This window comes from Branchiostoma lanceolatum, chromosome 13 (assembly GCF_035083965.1).
Source record: "Branchiostoma lanceolatum isolate klBraLanc5 chromosome 13, klBraLanc5.hap2, whole genome shotgun sequence".
Classification (NCBI taxonomy): domain Eukaryota; kingdom Metazoa; phylum Chordata; class Leptocardii; order Amphioxiformes; family Branchiostomatidae; genus Branchiostoma; species Branchiostoma lanceolatum.
This window is the reverse complement of record NC_089734.1, coordinates 596,479-616,672: the sequence shown is the minus strand read 5'-3', so window position 1 is coordinate 616,672 and position 20,194 is coordinate 596,479. Positions and strand designations below refer to the sequence as shown.

Genomic DNA, 20,194 nt, shown 5'->3' with positions numbered 1-20,194 from the left:
AATGGATTACGTACTGTGAAAAGATATATTTAGATTGGCTTTTTGGGCTTACCGTAATATAATACAAGTCCCAACGGGATAACAGTAGACTAATAAATGAGGGTTCGGCATTGTGGTTGGCCGAGAGGTAGACATTGCGAATTTTTTAGAAAGTTAATATCGACAGTTTGTACGAGATTTTTTTGATTAAAACCGGATAATAAGATCATATTTAGTACCGGTGTTACATCATGATTGGCTTCTCTGGTTTACCGTAGATGACCGTCCCGGCCGTTTTGCGCGCTGATTGGCTAAGAGCTGACCACACCAAATGTAAGCTGTATGCTGATTGGCCGAGAGCCGGCCACACCAAATTTGTCAGAAAGTGACGATCAGTCGAACAAAAATGGCGGAAGGGCCGCAGAACGCCCGTGAGTTCGGCAAGTCCGACTTCGTCCTTTTGGACGAGGTCACGATCGAGTCCTTCATGCAGAACCTCAAACTCAGGTGAGAACTCCTTAAGAAACACCTGTAGTTCACTTTCTTCCCCTGGTAAGACGGGGCGGTGAAATGTCGGGTCCGTTTCGGGTCACCGGCCGCTAATTATTTTACGTCGTCTGCACTAAAAGAGTTTAAAAAAAACGCATAGTTGTTTCTTAACGTCACTTTACTCTTCAAATTCTGGTGTCCCAAACTCCTGACGCAAGAGTCTACCTATTCCAACTATTCCACGTTGGTATGTGTGTAGTTCGTGGGAGTTGTGCACTTGTTCTGAGGCCGTTACGTTAGTTCCGGTGTGGCCAACACCCAAGTTGAAACCATTCACAAATGGAGACGTATTGAGATATAACGGTTAGAGCAGGTCGTAAGTTAGAGTACATGTGATAATCACTAGGCGTTACACACGATCAGATATTAACACCGACTTTAATTTGTTTGAAATAGTCTGGATTAAAGAGGCCCATACTGCAATCTACATTGGATACGTCATAAGTTTCACTCTACAAATACAATAATTCTTGATCGAATTTTTTACACATCGATTTTGGGTCGATAATAACATAGAAACTGATAGTTTTGGATCTGTAATTTTTGGAAGTTGACGCGATGTTCCAAGGCACTTACGGGTTATGAGCTAACTCAGCAGGGATACGGACAAAGGTTGTTGTACCTAGAAAGAAGTGTGAGCAGTCGTATCGGTCATTCATTCATGAGTGTAGAGTAATAGTATGTGATAAAACATGTCAACAGTTCAGATTGTGGTATGGGGGAGGGGGGCACTGGCCGGTGTGTTTGTGTGTTGGGGGGGGGGGGCGAAACTTTATTGATGAGACAAAAATAGACTGAAACTATAATTTGTTTTTCCAACGTGAAAAGATCTCTCCCTGTGTCCAAATGGATGAAAAGAAATTCAATAACATGGTTTGGAATATTTGAGAAGCATTCAACAGTAACTGTAGCTACAATAGTGTAATCTACCAATGAATGACAACTTTGCACAATTGTGGCCATCAGTTCCAGTAATTCCCTAGTAGGACGTTTCAAGGGTGTGAAAGAATTACCTTGGGTTTAACACTTGACTGTCAGAGAATCAACCTTTGTTCGATCATTGCTGAACACACAAACATGGCCCAGACCCGCCTTTGTTATGTTCAACATACTTCCACAGCCATGGCGGCACTTTTGGTCACCTGTGTGCTGAACTTGTCACACAGGTACATCAGGTGTTACCATGATGGTTACCAGGTAGACCAGATGTTGCCCCTGGTTACCAGGTGTTGTAATTACCAGTGGTACCAGGGCTGTCTCCAGGACCCGTCCCTCCGTCCTGGGACGGAAATTTGCTCGTCCTTCCAAAAGATCTGAACTACATGATATGAAATTGACATTCAACAAAGAAAATCAGCAACATCTAAACAATGAGTGGGATGGAAAAAATTTAAGGCTGGAGACAGCCCTGTGGGGTTCACTTTCGCAGCAGTCCTTCAAACTTCCCAAAATGAGATCATTCCTACCAGTAACATGTGATATCCTGTTTTCATCATGTTGAACTGCTTCAAGTGTCCATTTAACGACTATTCAGGACTAGAGACTGAGGTATTTTGCCAATTAATGAATTATGATTAAGCATAGAGCCCAAACGATAGGAAACCCTTATTATAGATAATGGAGATATTAATAAAACAAACAAATTTCAGCCTAAAATAATGAGACAAACTTGGATTGTTCACAGAGTAAGTTGCCCCGGTTACCCTTCATCTGAAATGCAGTGCTATATTTAGTGTGAATGACATAATCTAACCTAAAGGCTATCTTCCCCATCTGAAGTTGTTTGTTTAGTGGGTGTGTTAGGTATGACAGGTAATACAGGGGCCTTAGGGAGCTGAATTGGCTGGACTTATGTTGGGTTGACCCGCAAGACTCAAGAAAAACTCCTGAATGTTTCTCAAATCCTTTAAAGCTTCACATCAGGGCTTATTCATGCCCACTAAACCATGTTTTCTCTGCTTTCGAGAAAGAAAAAGCTCCTATTTTCTTTACCTTCACATAACTCATAAGCTGTAATAAAATACCACCGACCTACATATACCTGATAGTTTGACTTTTGCCTGTTTTTTTAAAACTCCAAAATGACAAACATATTACTTTGACCCAATAACTCTTAAAAAATAAAAAATAGAATAGAAAAATTATTTTCATGAGAATATATAATTTCTTTCAAGTTATCTGATAGCTCGACTTTACTACCCGACCATTATCATTCACTGGTGCACTGATTAGGAGATGAGAAAATTTGATGATTTTATGACAGTTATAAAAAAAGATCAAACGATGCTGCTATCACGTCTCCTCCTTCTGCCAACAAAGGATGCCTCTTACTGTGTCCAAAACAGATTTTCATGTACTTATAAATGTTATTTAGCTTGGGTGTGGTGTTGCAAGATATCTAAAACTTTTATCTTTTCATTTCTTGACTCTTGTAATAAAAGTACAATGTTTTACATCACAAAAGTATGATGTTTTGTATCACAAAAGTGCTTTGTTTGATGTTGGAACTGATTGATATGATTATGTCAAACTCAAACTATTGCTGATATACAATGTTACAAAGTGACAGGCCATAGCACGATACGATCATATTGAAAAAAAATTGAATGTTGAACATTGTGCACTCTTGAATGGTACTTACAACAACAGTGTTATCTGTGTCTACTATAAAGTAATGCAGGAACTATCGCAGGAGTAAACATCAACACAGTCAGTACACACTAAACAGTGAGACACAATCAGTACGCAGTTAGAAACCCTTATCAGATCTGAACAGGTACATTACACTTGGCAGGGTTGGACTTTGTACACCTAAATCAATAAACCAGACCTTTTACTTCCTCTACGCGGAATTCAAACGCTTAGCAAATCCCTTAGTTAAACTTTTTCTTGACTTTAAGGCTGCATAAATCTAAGGAAATGCCCAACTTCCTTACAAGACTATTGAATATTAGCTTAGGGTGGTAACTTAGCTCTCTGCTAACCATACATATGAGTTTGACACGTACTACTAACGTTAAGTACATTTGTTTGTGAAATAAAAATGATTCTTCAAAAAGTCAAAGTCCACTAAAAAAGAAGAGTTGTCAAAGCTAAAATGTCACTACACCTCCCCTGGCCAGCTGCCCCCCCCCCCTGTTTTGGGTCAGTTATAACTTTGTACCATTAAAAATTGGTACCGTTTACCTGCGCTAAGTGTGAGGACTGTGGAGTCACCTCACCTGGGGTTGGGAGTGGCCAGGTGGGGCTCCTTCAGCGGTCCTTACTCCTTCCTCCCTCCTACTTCACCTCAGGTGGTTCTGAGTTAACAAAGGAGGCCGTTTTAACCTTCTCCCTGCTGCCTCACCCATACTAGTAACCAGCACAGAGCTACTATAGTGATAAAAAGGCTGCCCCACAAATACGATAAATCTTCTGTACTTTATTTCTGTCATTAAGAAAAGAATAAGAACAGGAATGTGTTGGTGTATTGAAAATAAAGATACATGTACAAATGTACAAGGGTATATAAGTCATCACGCAAATCCAAACATGTGTATAATGATATACAACTGCATTTATTATATATTAAGTTACTGTATGTTATAACTTATAACACACAAGTCTATCTCACAGGTTCCAGAAGGGAAAGATCTATGTGCTTTTATGAAATCATACAGTCCCATCATCATAATGGACATATCCACAGTCATCGTAAAATCCATTCGCAACACTGTGAGTTGTTATAACAAACCAAACCTGTACTCAATACTTTTCTCTCCACAGGTTCCAGAAGGGAAAGATCTACACTAATGTTGGCGAGGTGGTTGTTTCCATGAACCCATATACCGTATCATAGACAGCTACTATTATCTTAAATCCATTCACAACATTGTAAGAACTTAGTACAATATTATGATATCACAATCCTACATATTCAATACATTTACAAACAATCCAATCCACAGGTTCCAGAAGGGAAAGATCTACACGTATGTAGGCAAGGTGGCTGTTTCCGTGAACCCGTACAGAACCATAGAAATCTACTCACATGAAATCTATTCTCAACATTGTAAGATCTTGTACATTTATGTACAACTTTGTGACTCAGGTTCCAGAAGGGAAAGATCTACACGTATGTGGGTGAGGTTGTTGTGTCCGTCAACCCGTACCGGACCATGGACATCTACGGGCCGGACGCGGTGAAGCGGTACCAGGGACGGGAGTTCTACGAGTGCCCTCCGCACCTGTTTGCTGTCGGCGACGCCGCGTACAAGAGCATGAAGAGACAGTCTAAGGACACTTGTATCGTCATATCAGGTTCGTTCGTTTGTTTGTCTGTCTGTTCTGATAACTGGTAGACCAGCTGTAGATGTAATACAGCAGTTTTGTCAGTAAGTACAAGCTGTGTAAGACTGGACTATAAGATTTGGTCCACTCACACCGAAATGGACCCCTCTCCTTTTCTAAAAGTGTGGTGGGTTCTTTAACATGCACGGTTTCATGAAAGGCCGTTCTACAACAACCCAGCTTTTGGAAGTTTACCATCATGTTGGCTCAGTTCTGGATAAGGGCGGCCAAGTTGACATGTTGTTTTTAGACTTTGCTAAAGCTTTCGACTCCGTTCCCCACGGTCTTCTAGTTCACAAATTACAAATGTTCGGATTTTGTGGAAATTTTCTGTCATGGATTAAGTCCTACCTGTCAAACCGCCGTCAAAGAGTGGTAGTTGAAGGAAGTAAGTCGGAATGGCGTCCCGTGACGTCAGGAGTCCCCCAGGGCTCTATCCTAGGTCCGCTGTTGTTTTTACTCTATATAAACGACCTACCTGACTCTGCCAGTAACTCTATGACAGCGCTTTTTGCGGATGACAGTAAGTGTTTCCGTGAGATCCGCAACACAAATGACTGTATGAAGTTACAAGAGGACATTTGTTCACTGCACGACTGGAGTAACACATGGAAGCTGAGTTTTAATCTATCCAAGTGTAAAGTGTTGAGATTTACTCGTTCCAAGTGTCCTATCACTTACAACTATCACATGTCAGGTTCATCTTTAAATGTATTGGACAACATGTCTGACCTCGGTGTCACAGCAAAATCGGACCTTAAGTGGGACAACCACATTGTCAGTACAGTAGCTAAAGCAAATTCATTGCTTGGCTTTCTTAAGCGTACCGTAGGCTTCAGTTCAAACTCTGACATTCGGAAAGCGTTGTACCTCTCCATTGTCAGAAGTGTACTGGAATATTGCTCACCAGTTTGGAGCCCTACGTCACGTAAGCTAACAGCCCTTCTTGAGGGTGTCCAGCGGAGGGCATCGAAATTCATTCTTGGGCCTTCCGCAGGTCACCTCGACTACAAGTCAAGACTGTCTAGCCTAGGCTTGCTACCTCTGTCTTACAGAAGGGATGTATCCGATGTCATAACAGTTGTTAAGTCCCATGCAAAGGTGTTTGACTCGGATGTAGCCAGGCTAGCTAACTTTCCTACAAGAACGCCCCGTAGTCTTAGAGCATACATGTTAGTCCCACATAGAGTAAAAACTTCAACATTTGCGTCCTCATTCATACCTCGCTTTATCACAATATGGAACAGACTTGATGCTGTAACTAGAGGGCTAGGAGCAAGGGCGTCAAGCGCAAATGATGTGACTACTTTCAAGAGCAATCTCATTTCATTCATGAGAAGCAGGTTCCGCCAATCATTCAATTTAGAAGACCCCTGTTCTTGGTTACTTGCATGCAGCTGTGCAACTTGCGTTGCAAACAGGCCCCGCTAATTTGTAATACTACCTCATTATTGTATCTTGTGCAGTTTCTTTAATTTATTTCTATCTTTGTATTGTATATCTTGTTAAGTTAACTTAAGTTGAATACCATGTTGATTCATTTATATTGGTCATTTATATTGTATTATTATGTTTTGATATTGTGTACAGTTTGTATGTTTCGGCATGGCAGCCTTGAAAAGGTGACCCCTGCGGGGGTTCACCTGTTCCGCCATGCCCTCCAGTTTTGGAGAAGTGTAAATAAATAAATAAAAAAATAAAATAAAAAACATGCTCAAGGTGTGGCTCTCTTCAAACACGGGATCTCTGACTTAATGTCCTATTCTGTATCGTCATATCAGGCCTGGCCTAGGGTTTTTCTTAGAAAAAATTGCAAGGGGAGCATTGTGAGGGAGTGGAGCGACCAAGCGGAGGAGGGGGGGTGAAGGGTGATGGTGTGAAGGGTGTTTCCCTGTATCCAAGGTGTGGAGTTTTAGAGAATTTAAAGAGGGCATTCTAAGGCTTCCTGAGGAGGAAATGTGACCTAGTAGCATCCCTGGTCAATCAGAATTTTAGAGGATCTGCTCCCCGGGGCAAGGGGGCGCACAGTCAGGGCATGGGGGGGCAGGCCTGAGATACCTCCTGGTTTAATACTCAGAAGGTTGACACAAGTTTCTTGATTTGTTTGAGTTTTGGAATTTTTCCAGAATAGATAACAAACGTATGGTGACTATCCTTTTCAAACAAGGAAAAAGTACTTTTACTTGTGTTTTGACAATACATGATAACAATGCCCATTGTTCTGTACAGGTGAGAGTGGGGCAGGTAAAACTGAGGCGTCTAAGATCATCATGAGGTACATCGCAGCCGTCACAAACGTCAGTCAGAGGCAGGAGGTCGAGAGGTCAGAATAAGTACATCTTATTTAGTGATACTAGTTTTAGGTTTTAACTTTCTTTTCATCTGTTCTATATTCTTAGATGGCTAGGCCTCTCTTGTTTTTTATTTATTTCTCCTTACCGCCTTTAGTTGTAACACTACTTTTGTACAGTAAGTAAAATCTGCGTAAGACCGGACTGTAAGGTTTGGTACAATCACCAGGATGAATCCTACAGGCTGCCCTTTTTGATAAGTGTGATGAGTTCTTAGATATGCTCGACATGTGGCTCTCTTAAAACACGGGACCTCCGGACTTTACGTCCCTTCCTTAGTTACAAAAACTAGGTATAGCGTGCGTAGTCCAGTGGTTAGTGGCCCTGCTAGAAGTCGTGAGTTTGATTCTGTCTGTGTCGCTCACCCGACATGCATGCTACTGGAAAGGATTGCAGTCCTTAGGACGGGACATTAAGCCGTGGTCCACTGTTCACTGTGCTTGTTGAAAGAGCTAGATGAATTTCCCTGGTACAATAATCCTGTAGATACTGTAACTACATAGCATCTGTCTTCTCTGTCACGACCAATGGAAGATTAGCTCTTCAGTGAACTAAACTAGTACTGGATCACTTTTTTTAATGCTAGGAAGCCCAATAGCTAAGGTAGCCCTTTAGCTTTTAAAAGTGATTGCAGCGAGATTGACTCTCAGTAACTGTTTTCCAGAGTGAAGAACATCCTTCTTCAGACCAACTGTATCTTAGAGGCGTTCGGAAACGCCAAGACGAACCGTAACGACAACTCCAGCCGCTTCGGCAAGTACATGGACATCAACTTTGACTTCAAGGGAGATCCGATCGGAGGCCACATCAACAATTATCTACTAGAAAAGGTAAGGTATAACACTAACACATATCAACAACTACCTGTTAGAAAAGGTAAGATAGCAGGTCAACTTTCTTGAGATGTCAAATCCAAAACCGGCAGTTAAAAACTGAAAACATTACCGCACCGCCTTCCACAAATTTCATAGATAATTGACTTGATAAAGAACAAATTATTTTACATTTGTGTGTTGTTTTTATACATTTACATTGTGCATCATATTCCGATTATGAAATCAAGGGTCACACAGATCCAAATTTGGTTGCTGTGTGGTCGCTCAGTCATCACCATCTTGTGTAAAAGGGGCCTTAAGAAAATGCCCCTCCCCCTTATTTTGTATCCTTAGATGTAGCTATCCTTAGAAGTGTGGATCTGTATATAATCTCCCCAGGAAACCTGTCCTCTCAGATAAACTCTCGTGCTGACAGGAAAGTTCACTCTTCAAAGGGAACCGAACAGACCTCCGTGTCTGTTCAGACTGTTTGCAGTGTGAATTTTCACCAGCCTGTTCTCTATCTTCCCATACACAGTACGCATCTCTTACTGGGATCTGTCTAGATTGTAAAAACACTGGTCTGTTTCAAGTGTAAAACACTAAGAAAGTTGGTTATCTCTGTAACTACATGTGAATAAATACATAACAACTAATCAAAATAAATATAAAAGATCTTAACACCAACTTAAGTCACATGTAAAGATTAAATGTACGGTTTTTAATAAAAAAACATGTTTCAAAGTGTCCTGGCATACATTAACTCTTACATTAAGCATTGTGGATTTGGTTGCTGAAACATCCCAAGTGTCCTACCTACCTTCTGTGGAGGCCACGGGGAAAAACACGATCCAGAAAGCTGACTTTCTCGGGGGCTCTATCTAGAGACACCTCAATTCACATGGAAGACCTTAGTGCGGCCATGGCAGATAGACTGGTGTGGTCGGAAGTTGTGCATGGACTTGCCCCGTCCCCCCGGGGTTGACCGTTGATGATGATGATGATGATGATGATGTCCTACAGTATGTGCTTTATACCTTGATGTTTGTCTATCCCCTGCCCCAGTCTCGTGTGGTGAGCCAGCAGCCAGGAGAGAGGAACTTCCACTCCTTCTACCAGGTAACAATTAGGTGGTTTTGTTAGGCCACACCAATTTACTTTCTTGTTGTCAGAAACTAATTTGGAAGGACAGGAACTCCTTTCTGCAATGAATGACAAGAAATTCTGGAGGACGAACTTCTCTTGCTGCACCTCGAAAGAGGAGGAACGATGATGATGATTGAAGTGAAAATCTAGCAAGAAATTAAGATGAAACAGAATGCTGGGAGGAAAACTTGCATCTTACCTCCCCCTGGAACTGTTTACACCAAGGTACAGCCCTCAGACTCTGTTTTCATGGTAATATTTCGATTTAAGCATTATTTTCACAAATTTGGGAACCAACAAATTAAATTGGTGTTGCCTTGTCTGTGGTCATCGCTGTTGTACTTACACTGCCCTGTGTTCCTTTTACAGACTAGTTCTGTTCTTTGTGACTGTCAGGAGTTTTCTGTGATTATGTTTCCTGTGTCTGCTGTGTCTTACCTTGCTTGTGTTTCTGTTCAGCTGTTGTCAGGTGCTCCAGAGCAGCAGCTGCAGAAGATGCACCTGTCCAGGTCCCACCAGGTGTACACCTACACCTGTCCTCAGCAGCAGCAACAGGTGAGTTAAGTTACAGAAGATGCACCTGTCCAGATCCCACCAGGTGTACACCTACACCTGTCCTCAGCAGCAGCAACAGGTGAGTTAAGTTACAGAAGATGCACCTGTCCAGATCCCACCAGGTGTACACCTACACCTGTCCTCAGCAGCAGCAACAGGTGAGTAGTAGTAGTTACAGAAGATGCACCTGTCCAGATCCCACCAGGTGTACACCTACACCTGTCCTCAGCAGCAGCAACAGGTGAGTAGTAGTTACAGAAGATGCACCTGTCCAGATCCCACCAGGTGTACACTTACACCTGTCCTCAGCAGCAGCAACAGGTGAGTAGTAGTTACAGAAGATGCACCTGTGCAGGTCCCACCAGGTGTACACTTACACCTGTCCTCAGCAGCAGCAACAGGTGAGTAGTAGTTACAGAAGATGCACCTGTCCAGATCCCACCAGGTGTACACTTACACCTGTCCTCAGCAGCAGCAACAGGTGAGTAGTAGTTACAGAAGATGCGCCTGTCCAGGTCCCACCAGGTGTACACCTACACCTGTCCTCAGCAGCAGCAACAGGTGAGTAGTAGTTACAGAAGATGCACCTGTCCAGATCCCACCAGGTGTACACCTACACCTGTCCTCAGCAGCAGCAACAGGTGGGTAGTAGTTACAGAAGATGCACCTGTCCAGATCCCACCAGGTGTACACCTACACCTGTCCTCAGCAGCAGCAACAGGTGAGTAGTTGTTACAGAAGATGCACCTGTCCAGATCCCACCAGGTGTACACCTACACCTGTCCTCAGCAGCAGCAACAGGTGAGTTGTAGTTACAGAAGATGCACCTGTCCAGATCCCACCAGGTGTACAGCTACACCTGTCCTCAGCAGCAGCAACAGGTGAGCAGTAGTTACAGAAGATGCACCTGTCCAGGTCCCACCAGGGGTACAGCTATACCTGTCCTCAGCAGCAGCAACAGGTGAGTAGTAGTTACAGAAGATGCGCCTGTCCAGATCCCACCAGGGGTACAGCTATACCTGTCCTCAGCAGCAGCAACAGGTGAGTAGTAGTTACAGAAGATGCACCTGTCCAGGTCCCACCAGGGGTACAGCTATACCTGTCCTCAGCAGCAGCAACAGGTGAGTAGTAGTTACAGAAGATGCGCCTGTCCAGGTCCCACCAGGTGTACACCTACACCTGTCCTCAGCAGCAGCAACAGGTGAGTAGTAGTTACAGAAGATGCAGCTGTCCAGATCCCACCAGGTGTACAGCTACACCTGTCCTCAGCAGCAGCAACAGGTGAGTAGTTGTTACAGAAGATGCACCTGTCCAGATCCCACCAGGTGTACAGCTACACCTGTCCTCAGCAGCAGCAACAGGTGAGTAGTAGTTACAGAAGATGCACCTGTCCAGGTCCCACCAGGTGTACACCTACACCTGTCCTCAGCAGCAGCAACAGGTGAGTAGTAGTTACAGAAGATGCACCTGTCCAGATCCCACCAGGTGTACAGCTACACCTGTCCTCAGCAGCAGCAACAGGTGAGTAGTAGTTACAGAAGATGCACCTGTCCAGATCCCACCAGGTGTACAGCTACACCTGTCCTCAGCAGCAGCAACAGGTGAGTTAAACAACTGTGCAGCACGCCAACGCCTTACCTGTCATCTCCTGTCCTATGGCATATGGAGGTTTTGCTTGGAAATGGTATTCTGTATAGTTGGAAAAGGCTATAAAGAGAATGGATTTATTATTTCTTTGTTTCTTCATGTTTAATTAGAACCAGTTAGTCTACTGTTTCTGTATTGTTTTTTTAGTTCAAGGCAGTGTTATACATCCTTTAGTTCAAGGCAGCCAGGTTATGAATACAGGTTGTACTGTGAGAAACCAAAGTTTGTCTCAGATTTCATTCAAAAGTCTGTGTTTTCAACAGTTTTGGTAGCATGTTGTGCTCAGTTCTAACAATCATTCTGTGTTATTCCAAGTTGCAAAACAACAAAAAGACATAGATTTATCCATTGATACGCCCTCCCCTCCCGAGTATGGGGAGTGTTAGTGTTAGATAAACAATGATGATTCTGATCTCCCCTCCTCAGTCTGACCCAGGGCCCTTCCCCATCAGTGACAAGGCGGACTTTAAAGCAGTCCAGACGGCGATGAAGTCCGTGGGGTTCAGTAAGGAGGAGGACAGGGTTAGGGTTAGGGTTAGGGACAGTGTTAGATAAACATGATTCTGATCTCCCCTCCTCAGTCTGACCCCGGGCCCTTCCCCATCAGTGACAAGGCAGACTTTAAAGCGGTCCAGACGGCCATGAAGTCTGTGGGGTTCAGTAAGGAGGAGGACAGGGTTAGGGTTAGGGTTAGGGACAGTGTTAGATAAACATGATTCTGATCTCCCCTCCTCAGTCTGACCCAGGGCCCTTCCCCATCAGTGACAAGGCGGACTTTAAAGTGGTCCAGACGGCGATGAAGTCCGTGGGGTTCAGTAAGGAGGAGGACAGGGTTAGGGTTAGGGTTAGGGACAGTGTTAGATAAACAATGATGATTCTGATCTCCCCTCCTCAGTCTGACCCCGGCCCCTTCCCCATCAGTGACAAGGCGGACTTTAAAGCGGTCCAGACGGCGATGAAGTCCGTGGGGTTCAGTAAGGAGGAGGACAGGGTTAGGGTTAGGGACAGTGTTAGGGTTAAGGACAGTGTTAGATAAACAATGATGATTCTGATCTCCCCTCCTCAGTCTGACCCAGGGCCCTTCCCCATCAGTGACAAGGCGGACTTTAAAGCGGTCCAGACGGCGATGAAGTCCGTGGGGTTCAGTAGGGAGGAGTACGGTACCGTGTACAACATCATCGCGGCGATCCTGCACCTCGGGAATGTGGAGTTCCTGGCTGAGGACGAAGACTCCTGTGACGTGGCCAACAGGTAGGTTATCTAAACTTTTACCAGAACAAGTTTTATCATATAATTTATATAAATTAACAGTTTATTTACATATACCACTACCAACTTGATTTGGGTTTAAACGGACGTTTTCGGGGTCCTTACCCCATTCTACCTGGACCCAAGGAGTGAAAAGTGGGTTAAAAAGAATGACTTTTGCCTCTTTTTCACCCCCCATTTTGAATGAGAACCCCCAAAATGTCTGTTTAACCCAAAATCCAGTTGGTTATGTACCAGGGCTGACTCCAGGACCCACTGTCCATAGAATGAGTGAGGAAATGATCTCATTTGCCTGATGGCAGTGACCAGCAAACTGGACCCGTCTCTAGATCTGTCTGAGTCTGTGAGAGAACACCGTGAATGGTCTTTTAATGGTTGGGTGCTGTTTCCAACTGATGTTTTGTACTTCTGTACAACTGATGTTGTGTAAGCTTCTTCTCCAAAAGAGTAGTTTTTTGCAATACAAACGATATAAAGAAACAAACCGGGTTGATGAAGAGACAGAGCAATCTTGTGTGTAATGATTAAATGTTTGTCAAAAACAAGCAAACCGTTCCTTCCCCCTCCCCCCAGGGATGCGCTTGCGGCGGCGGCCGAGTTGTTACAAACGACAGAGGATGAGTTGGCGAAGGCGCTGTGTTTCCGCGTGGTCGCCGCCCGCGGGGAGGTCATGACGAAAGGTCACACCCAGCAGCAGGCCTGCTACGGGAGGGACGCCTTCGCGAAGGTAAGAACTTTCACTTGTACTTTCACTTCATTTCTACATCGCTAAGGTCAGCACTTTCACTTGTACTTTCACTTCATTTCTACATCGCTTAGAACACCTCTTCATATAGATATAAAAGTTTAAAACCATGACATGTTTGAAGGTCTCTGATAGTCTTTTATTCCTCCCCCCTCTAGGCTATCTACGAGCACCTGTTCACGTGGATCGTGAGCCGCATCAACGACGTCATCGCGGTGAAAACCACGCGCCACCAGCACGGGAAGGACACCGTCATAGGTGTGCTCGACATCTACGGCTTCGAGATATTCGACAACAACAAGTACGAATTTTCTTATCGTTACACGTAAAGAAAGGAAGATGAATAATAAGTATCTATGTGAATCTTGAGTTTTATGTATGTTAAAGGTTAGGTTGGGAAGATTTTAAAAATGTGTCCTTCTGTCTTTCTGTGTGTGAGTTTGGGTCTGTATCATTCTCCCTTTCTGTCTCTCTTTAATTTCCCTGTGTGTGTGTTCTCTCTCTCTCTGTCTCACATCAGCATGGCAAGGACACCTTCACTGTTGTGCTCAACATATACATCTTTGAGATCTTTGACAACAACAAGTTTGTATTTCTTTTTTGGCAATTGTTTTTATGTCTATGTGAAAAGTACTGTATAGGTATCTATAACTTAGCATAAGTCTACATTACTAGTACTTTTCAATACCAAACTATTGCCTTGTCTGTGTGTCTGTCTGTATTTTGTTTGTGTGTGTGTGTGTGTGTGTTTGAGTGAGTTTCTGCATTGAAGTTTCTACATGTTCTGCCAGTTCTCTCCCTCTCTCTCTCATTTTTTCATTGAGCTGTAACTATGGTTACCCTCCACATAAACAAGCAAACAAGCAAACAAACATTGTGTTCCTCCCAGTCTGGAGCAGCTGTGCATCAACTACTGTAACGAGAAGCTGCAACAGCTCTTCATCGAGCTGGTCCTGAAACAGGAGCAGGAGGAGTACCAGCGGGAGGGGATCACATGGACCAACGTAAGTCTGATCTAACTCTGGGATCACATGGACCAACGTAAGTCTGATCCAACTCTGGGATCACTGATCTCAGGGAGGGCATCACATGGACCAACGTAAGTTTGATTCATATGGATCACTGATCCAACTTGGGATCTCTGATCTAACTCTGGGATCACTAATCTAACTCTGGGATCACTGATCTCAGGGAGGGGATCACATAGACCAACGTAGGTCTGATCTTAGTTCTAACTCTGGGATCACTGATCTAACTCTGGGATCACTGATCTCAGGGAGGGCATCACATGGACCAACGTAAGTCTGATCACAGTGAGGGTTAGAGTTAGGTTACATGGTTAGGGTTAGGGTTAGGTTTAGGGTTACATGATCACGGTTAGGGTTAGGGTTACATGGTTACGGTATGTTTGGGAAGATGACTTGGTACAAAGGAGTACCAACAGGACGGCATCACCTGGACCAACGTAAGAAAGAGCTGGATCAGGATTCCAACTGGTTTGCGAGGGGTGTTTGGGAAGCGATCCAGATCCGTAGACAACGCAGTACCTTTAACAGGGACAGGGGGCGTCACTATCTCAAGCCTGTATATCACTGTCTCTTGTCACGTGATAATCAACATCAAGTCACGTGACAAGAGAACTTGCCTTGAGTTCGTCTCGAAAGCTCCCTAGAGTTGCAAACTCTTTTCTGTGTGTATGGTTTAAATATTCGTGAAAAGAACACTCTTATACAACCTTTACTAGTCTAATTCTAAAATCAAATGATTGTTTATGGGGGGGGAGGCTTGGAGAGCATATCAGCTGCAAGACCAATTTTGCAATGTACCTCAAAGCAGCAGAAGATTCAAGTCTTTCATCTGGTCTTAGATTTTCCTGAGACCTCATTGTTTTGTGTCTTGCCGACAGATCGACTACTTCAACAATAAGATCATCTGTGACCTTGTCGAACAGCAGCACAAGGGCATCATCGCCATCCTAGACGAGGCGTGTCTTAGTGTGGGGAACATCACCGACAAGGTAAACAAACAAACAAACAAGCAAACAACCATCACTTATAGAGTACAGTGTCTCTGATATTTTTACCCTTTTCCATTTTACCTGCATTAAGTGTTCCTCTTGCTGGAGTTCAATATCATCATGGTTGATAAATGTATGATTCAAATGTTGTAAAGATTAGTGTGTTGGACATCATAAGAAGTTTGAATCCTGGCCTAGCTGTTGATGTTCTGATTCCGTTGTATGTTTGTTCCTGTTTCAGATGTTTCTCCAAGCCATGAACCAGAAGCTGAGTAACCACGAACACTACACAAGCAGGCAGGTAAGTGCCTGGCAAACTTAACTGCTTGTCTCTTTTCTGTTGTTGCAATGTGTTAGATGTGCTTGCACATACATGTACAAAATGTCAAACAAACTGGTGGACGTACTGACTAGTAAATATCCAGTACCAGCTCAGAAAAAAAATAAAAAATAGTCATGCCTTCAAGTACCAGAGTTATCAACCAAGAATTGATGTGTTCAAAAATTCATTTTTCCCTATAGCTAGAGCTGTCGTAGAGTGGAACTCGTTACCACTTAGTGCAGTATTGCTAAATTTAGCTTTAAATAATGCTTATAGTCAGATGTGCAAAAGTTAGGTGTGACTTGTTGTTCAGTGTAGTATAACCAGCTGAAGCTTGTGTGTTACGCCAAATGGCGGTTATACCGGCTATGTAGATTCAGATACAGATAGATGTCCAGTGTCTTGATGTCAAACCGCCAGGTGCCTCTGTCCTATGGGTTAACGCTGTGTAGGTTGGGGAGGTAGAAGTCTTTTCTTAACTAAACTCAGTCCTGTTCTGTTCCAGTTGGTTCCTACAGACAAGACCTTAGAGCACAGCAGGGACTTCAGAATTAGGCACTATGCTGGCTCTGTCACGTGAGTTTTACATACTCTGTATGTAGTCTAAATGTACAATATCTGACATATCTAACTACCAACATGAAAATATCATTAAACTAATCATCAGGCACTACGTTGGCTCTGTCACGTGAGTTATATATACCATACATTTTTGCATTTACAGTATCGTATTAAGTTGTTACTAAATAGCACTGATTTGTTCAGTGTAAGACAACACTTGTATGAGTCTTGAATTTTATCCAGTTGCTTGTGTTATTTAGCTCTTTTTGGCATATCTTACTACCTGGATGTCTAACCTTCATCAACGTAAGACAACACTTTTTGTGAAGAGATAAGGTCCTAATGTGTGAGTTGTTGTGTGTTTCCTGTAGCTACTCTGTGGAGGGTTTCATAGAGAAGAACAAGGATGATCTGTTCCAGGACTTCAAGAGACTTCTATACAACAGGTGAGGAGAGTCTTAAGTATTTTTACTACAGGTGAGCTGCGTGTCGTGTTCCTTCAGACAAACTTGACTCTCTTTACCTAAGCTGTTTCTCACAACAGGTGAGCTCTTTATACCACAGGCGAGCTGTGTTGTCATGTCTGTTCAGAATTGAGTCTCTGTAACCTTGAAGTTGGACAGTTGTTAAGTATCAGAGTTATCAAGCAAGGACTGATGTGTTCAAAAATTTCGTATTTTCCGAAAACCCTAGGTAGAATGGAACTCGTCATCAAATACTGTAGGAGCTTCCTCACTAAATAGGTTTAAAGAACGGTTGCAGTCAGATGTGCAGAGACTAGGTGTGACAGGCCGTTCAGTGTTATATATATACTGCTGCCCCGCGTGTCGCAAAGCTGGCGTGTTACGCTGAGAGGTGGTTATACCGGCTATACAGAATGATAAAGATACAGATACTTGACAGTACCATTCCTCGTCCCCAGCTCTGACCCTGTCATCAGCTCCATGTGGCCTGAAGGGAAACGAGGCATCACAGAGGTGGGTGGGACACTCACAGTCACTAAAGGGGCGGGAACACTTACTTTCCACCTAGAAGTTAGAACCGTTACTTTCCACCTGTTTTCTTAATATGTATAACTCCGTACATTACGTATGTATGGATCGGTGGATGTATTGAATTCAATATGATGTTATAGCTGTTTACCCGAGATGAATGATATCATAATTGTACTTTGCTGTGTTGTTGAATGTGTGTTTGTAACTGTCTGTGTGTGTGTCTGTCTGTGTGTGTGTGTGTATGTGTGTATAGATATATACTGCTGTGATCTTGACTAACGATAGTTGTTTCCCCAGGTCACCAAGAGACCGCTGACTGCCTGCACCCTCTGTGTGTGTGTGTGTGTGTGTGTGTGTGTGTGTGTGTGTGTGTGTGTGTGTGTGTGTGTGTGTGTGTGAGCCTTTGTGTGTGTCTGTGTTTGTCTGTGTGTGTGTGTGCGGTGTGTGTGTGTGCGGCGTGTGTGTGTGTGTGTGTGTGAGTCTTTGTGTGTGTCTGTGTTTGTCTGTGTGTGTGTGTGCGGTGTGTGTGTGTGTGCGGCGCGCGTGCATCTGTCTGTGTGTGTATGTATAGATATATACTGCAGCTGTGATCCTGTCACTACTGAAAATTGTTTCCCCAGGTGACCAAGAGACCGCTGACTGCCTGCACCCTGTGTGTGTGTGTGTCTGTGTTAGTGCATCTGTCTGTGTGTGTATGTATAGATATATACTGCAGCTGTGATCCTGTCACTACTGAAAATTGTTTCCCCAGGTGACCAAGAGACCGCTGACTGCCTGCACCCTGTGTGTGTGTGTGTCTGTGTTAGTGCATCTGTCTGTGTGTGTATGTATAGATATATACTGCAGCTGTGATCCTGTCACTACTGAAAATTGTTTCCCCAGGTGACCAAGAGACCGCTGACTGCCTGCACCCTGTTCAAGAACTCCATGGTCCAACTGGTGTCCAACCTGGCCTCTAAGGTAGGGAAGATGCTCCTGTGTTGTGTGTGTCCTGAAGGACTGATAGTGTACTAAAAATAAAATTTAACCGCTCTTTGTGGATGTCAAAGTGCTAGACGTCGGCACATATTGGTGCACGAAATCTGTTTTGTTTTTTTTGGCACACATTTTGACAGATGCACCACTCAACCGGAAGGTAAAGTCGTGTAGAATGCCTTTCCCAAGGGCACAACGTCGACATGGTGATAATCGCACCAGGAGCCTGTTCCAACGCTCTAACCATTGCGCCACACCGACACCACTAGAAGGACTGTACTCACAACACCAAAGTTCCGTACTATGTGAGATGTGTCGTGTTACCTCCCGGCTATAGTGGTCTACTTGGACCATTTGCTTAAAATTTGACTTTTTTCTGTTTTTTCCAGGTTCCGTACTACGTGCGGTGCATCAAGCCCAACGAGCAGAAATCCCCGGTTCTGTTCGACGACCAGTGCTGTCAGCACCAGGTCGAGTACCTGGGTCTGCTCGAGAACGTCCGTGTGAGACGCGCCGGGTACTGCAACCGCCAGCACTACAGCAGGTTCTTACAGAGGTCAGTGGTAACGTAGGTGTGAGACCAGCTTCTGTAAAACTGCACCAGCAGCACTGCAGCAGTAGTAATGTAGGTGTGAGACCAGCATTACAGCAGGTTCTTACAGAGGTCAGTGGTAACGTAGGTGTGAGACCAGCATTACAGCAGGTTCTTACAGAGGTCAGTGGTAACGTAGGTGTGAGACCAGCATTACAGCAGGTTCTTACAGAAGTCAGTGGTAACGTAGGTGTGAGACCAGCATTACAGCAGGTCCTTACAGAAGTCAGTGGTAACGTAGGTGTGAAACCAGCACTACAGCAGGTTCTTACAGAGGTCAGTGGTAACGTAGGTGTGAAACCAGCACTACTGCAGGTTGAAATGAATGAATGAATGAATGGTTTTATTTGATCATTTTGATCGGATCTCGGAAAGTACTTCGCAGCCAAAGGCTGAATTGCATACTTTTTACATTGTGTTAGGTTCTTGCAGAGGTCAGTGGTAACGTAGGTGTGAGACCAGCACTGCGAACCATCATTATCCCCTGATCATGAATGTGCACAGAAGAACTAATCTAGTGTGTTGTTATTTTCCCAGGTACAAGATGATATCTCAGTACACGTGGCCGAACCACCGCCTGGCGTCCGACGTGGCCGCGGTGCAGCTGCTGGTTCAGGAGAAGGGCTTCAAACACGACGTGGCGTACGGGAAAACGAAAATCTTCATCCGGACGCCGCAGACCCTGTACCAGCTGGAGGATAACCGCTCCAAACTCATCCCCGGCATCGTGCTGTTCATCCAGAAGGTTGGTTTGTTTGTTCATCCCCGGGATCATGCTTTTTATCTAGAGGGTTTGTTGTCATCCCGGGATCATGCTCTTAATACAGAAGGTCTGTGTTCACAAATAAATCTCCCATGATTTCCGTTCCCCAGATGTGGCGGTGCGGGCTGGCCAGGATGCGGGCGCGAAAGATGCGAGCGATCTACGCTATCATGCGGCGTTACCGCGTCTACAAGATGCGCAGCTTCCTGTGTTCTGTGTTTTTCTGTGTTCACAAATAAATCTCCCATGATTTCCGTTCCCCAGATGTGGCGCGGCGGGCTGGCCAGGATGCGGGCCCGAAAGATGCGGGCCATCTACGCCATCATGCGGCGTTACCGCGTCTACAAGATGCGCAGCTTCCTGTGTTCTGTGTTTTTCTGTGTTCACAAATAAACCTTCTGTGTTTTCCTAATTCCCTAGATGTGGTGCGGTGGGCTGGCAGAATTAATTGTTTATTGTTTATTACAAGTTTATTACTTGTTAATTACAAGTTGTTTGACAAAGATGTAATAGGCGAGGACCCTATTATCTTATTAACCTAATATATTATCTTTTAAACCTACAAAAAAAAAGCTCTCTCAGCC

At 44.0% G+C, this 20,194-nt stretch overlaps 1 protein-coding gene across 1 annotated transcript; it reads left to right on the top strand.

Moving 5' to 3' along the window:
* The first annotated feature begins 336 nt into the window (after positions 1-336).
* On the top strand, positions 337-20,018 carry LOC136447608 (unconventional myosin-Id-like). Its single transcript, XM_066446634.1, has 20 exons — positions 337-486; positions 4,619-4,827; positions 7,087-7,180; positions 7,873-8,038; positions 9,089-9,142; positions 9,629-9,704; positions 10,658-10,685; positions 12,464-12,622; positions 13,214-13,367; positions 13,544-13,686; positions 14,275-14,389; positions 15,292-15,402; positions 15,644-15,703; positions 16,230-16,300; positions 16,657-16,731; positions 17,208-17,262; positions 18,163-18,240; positions 18,645-18,811; positions 19,385-19,592; positions 19,875-20,018. Exons 1-20 carry the CDS (start codon positions 386-388, stop codon positions 20,001-20,003), a joined length of 2,253 nt encoding a protein of 750 aa, XP_066302731.1. The 5' UTR covers positions 337-385; the 3' UTR covers positions 20,004-20,018.
* Positions 20,019-20,194: the final 176 nt, after the last annotated feature.

Excerpts from the sequence above, each read along its gene's own strand:
- LOC136447608 (XM_066446634.1), top strand. The coding sequence starts at position 386 with ATGGCGGAAGGGCCGCAGAACGCCCGTGAGTTCGGCAAGTCCGACTTC. Across the intron at positions 15,704-16,229 it reads AACACTACACAAGCAGGCAG|TTGGTTCCTACAGACAAGAC; the intron begins GTAAGTGCCTGG and ends GTTCTGTTCCAG. Across the intron at positions 18,812-19,384 it reads TACAGCAGGTTCTTACAGAG|GTACAAGATGATATCTCAGT; the intron begins GTCAGTGGTAAC and ends TTATTTTCCCAG.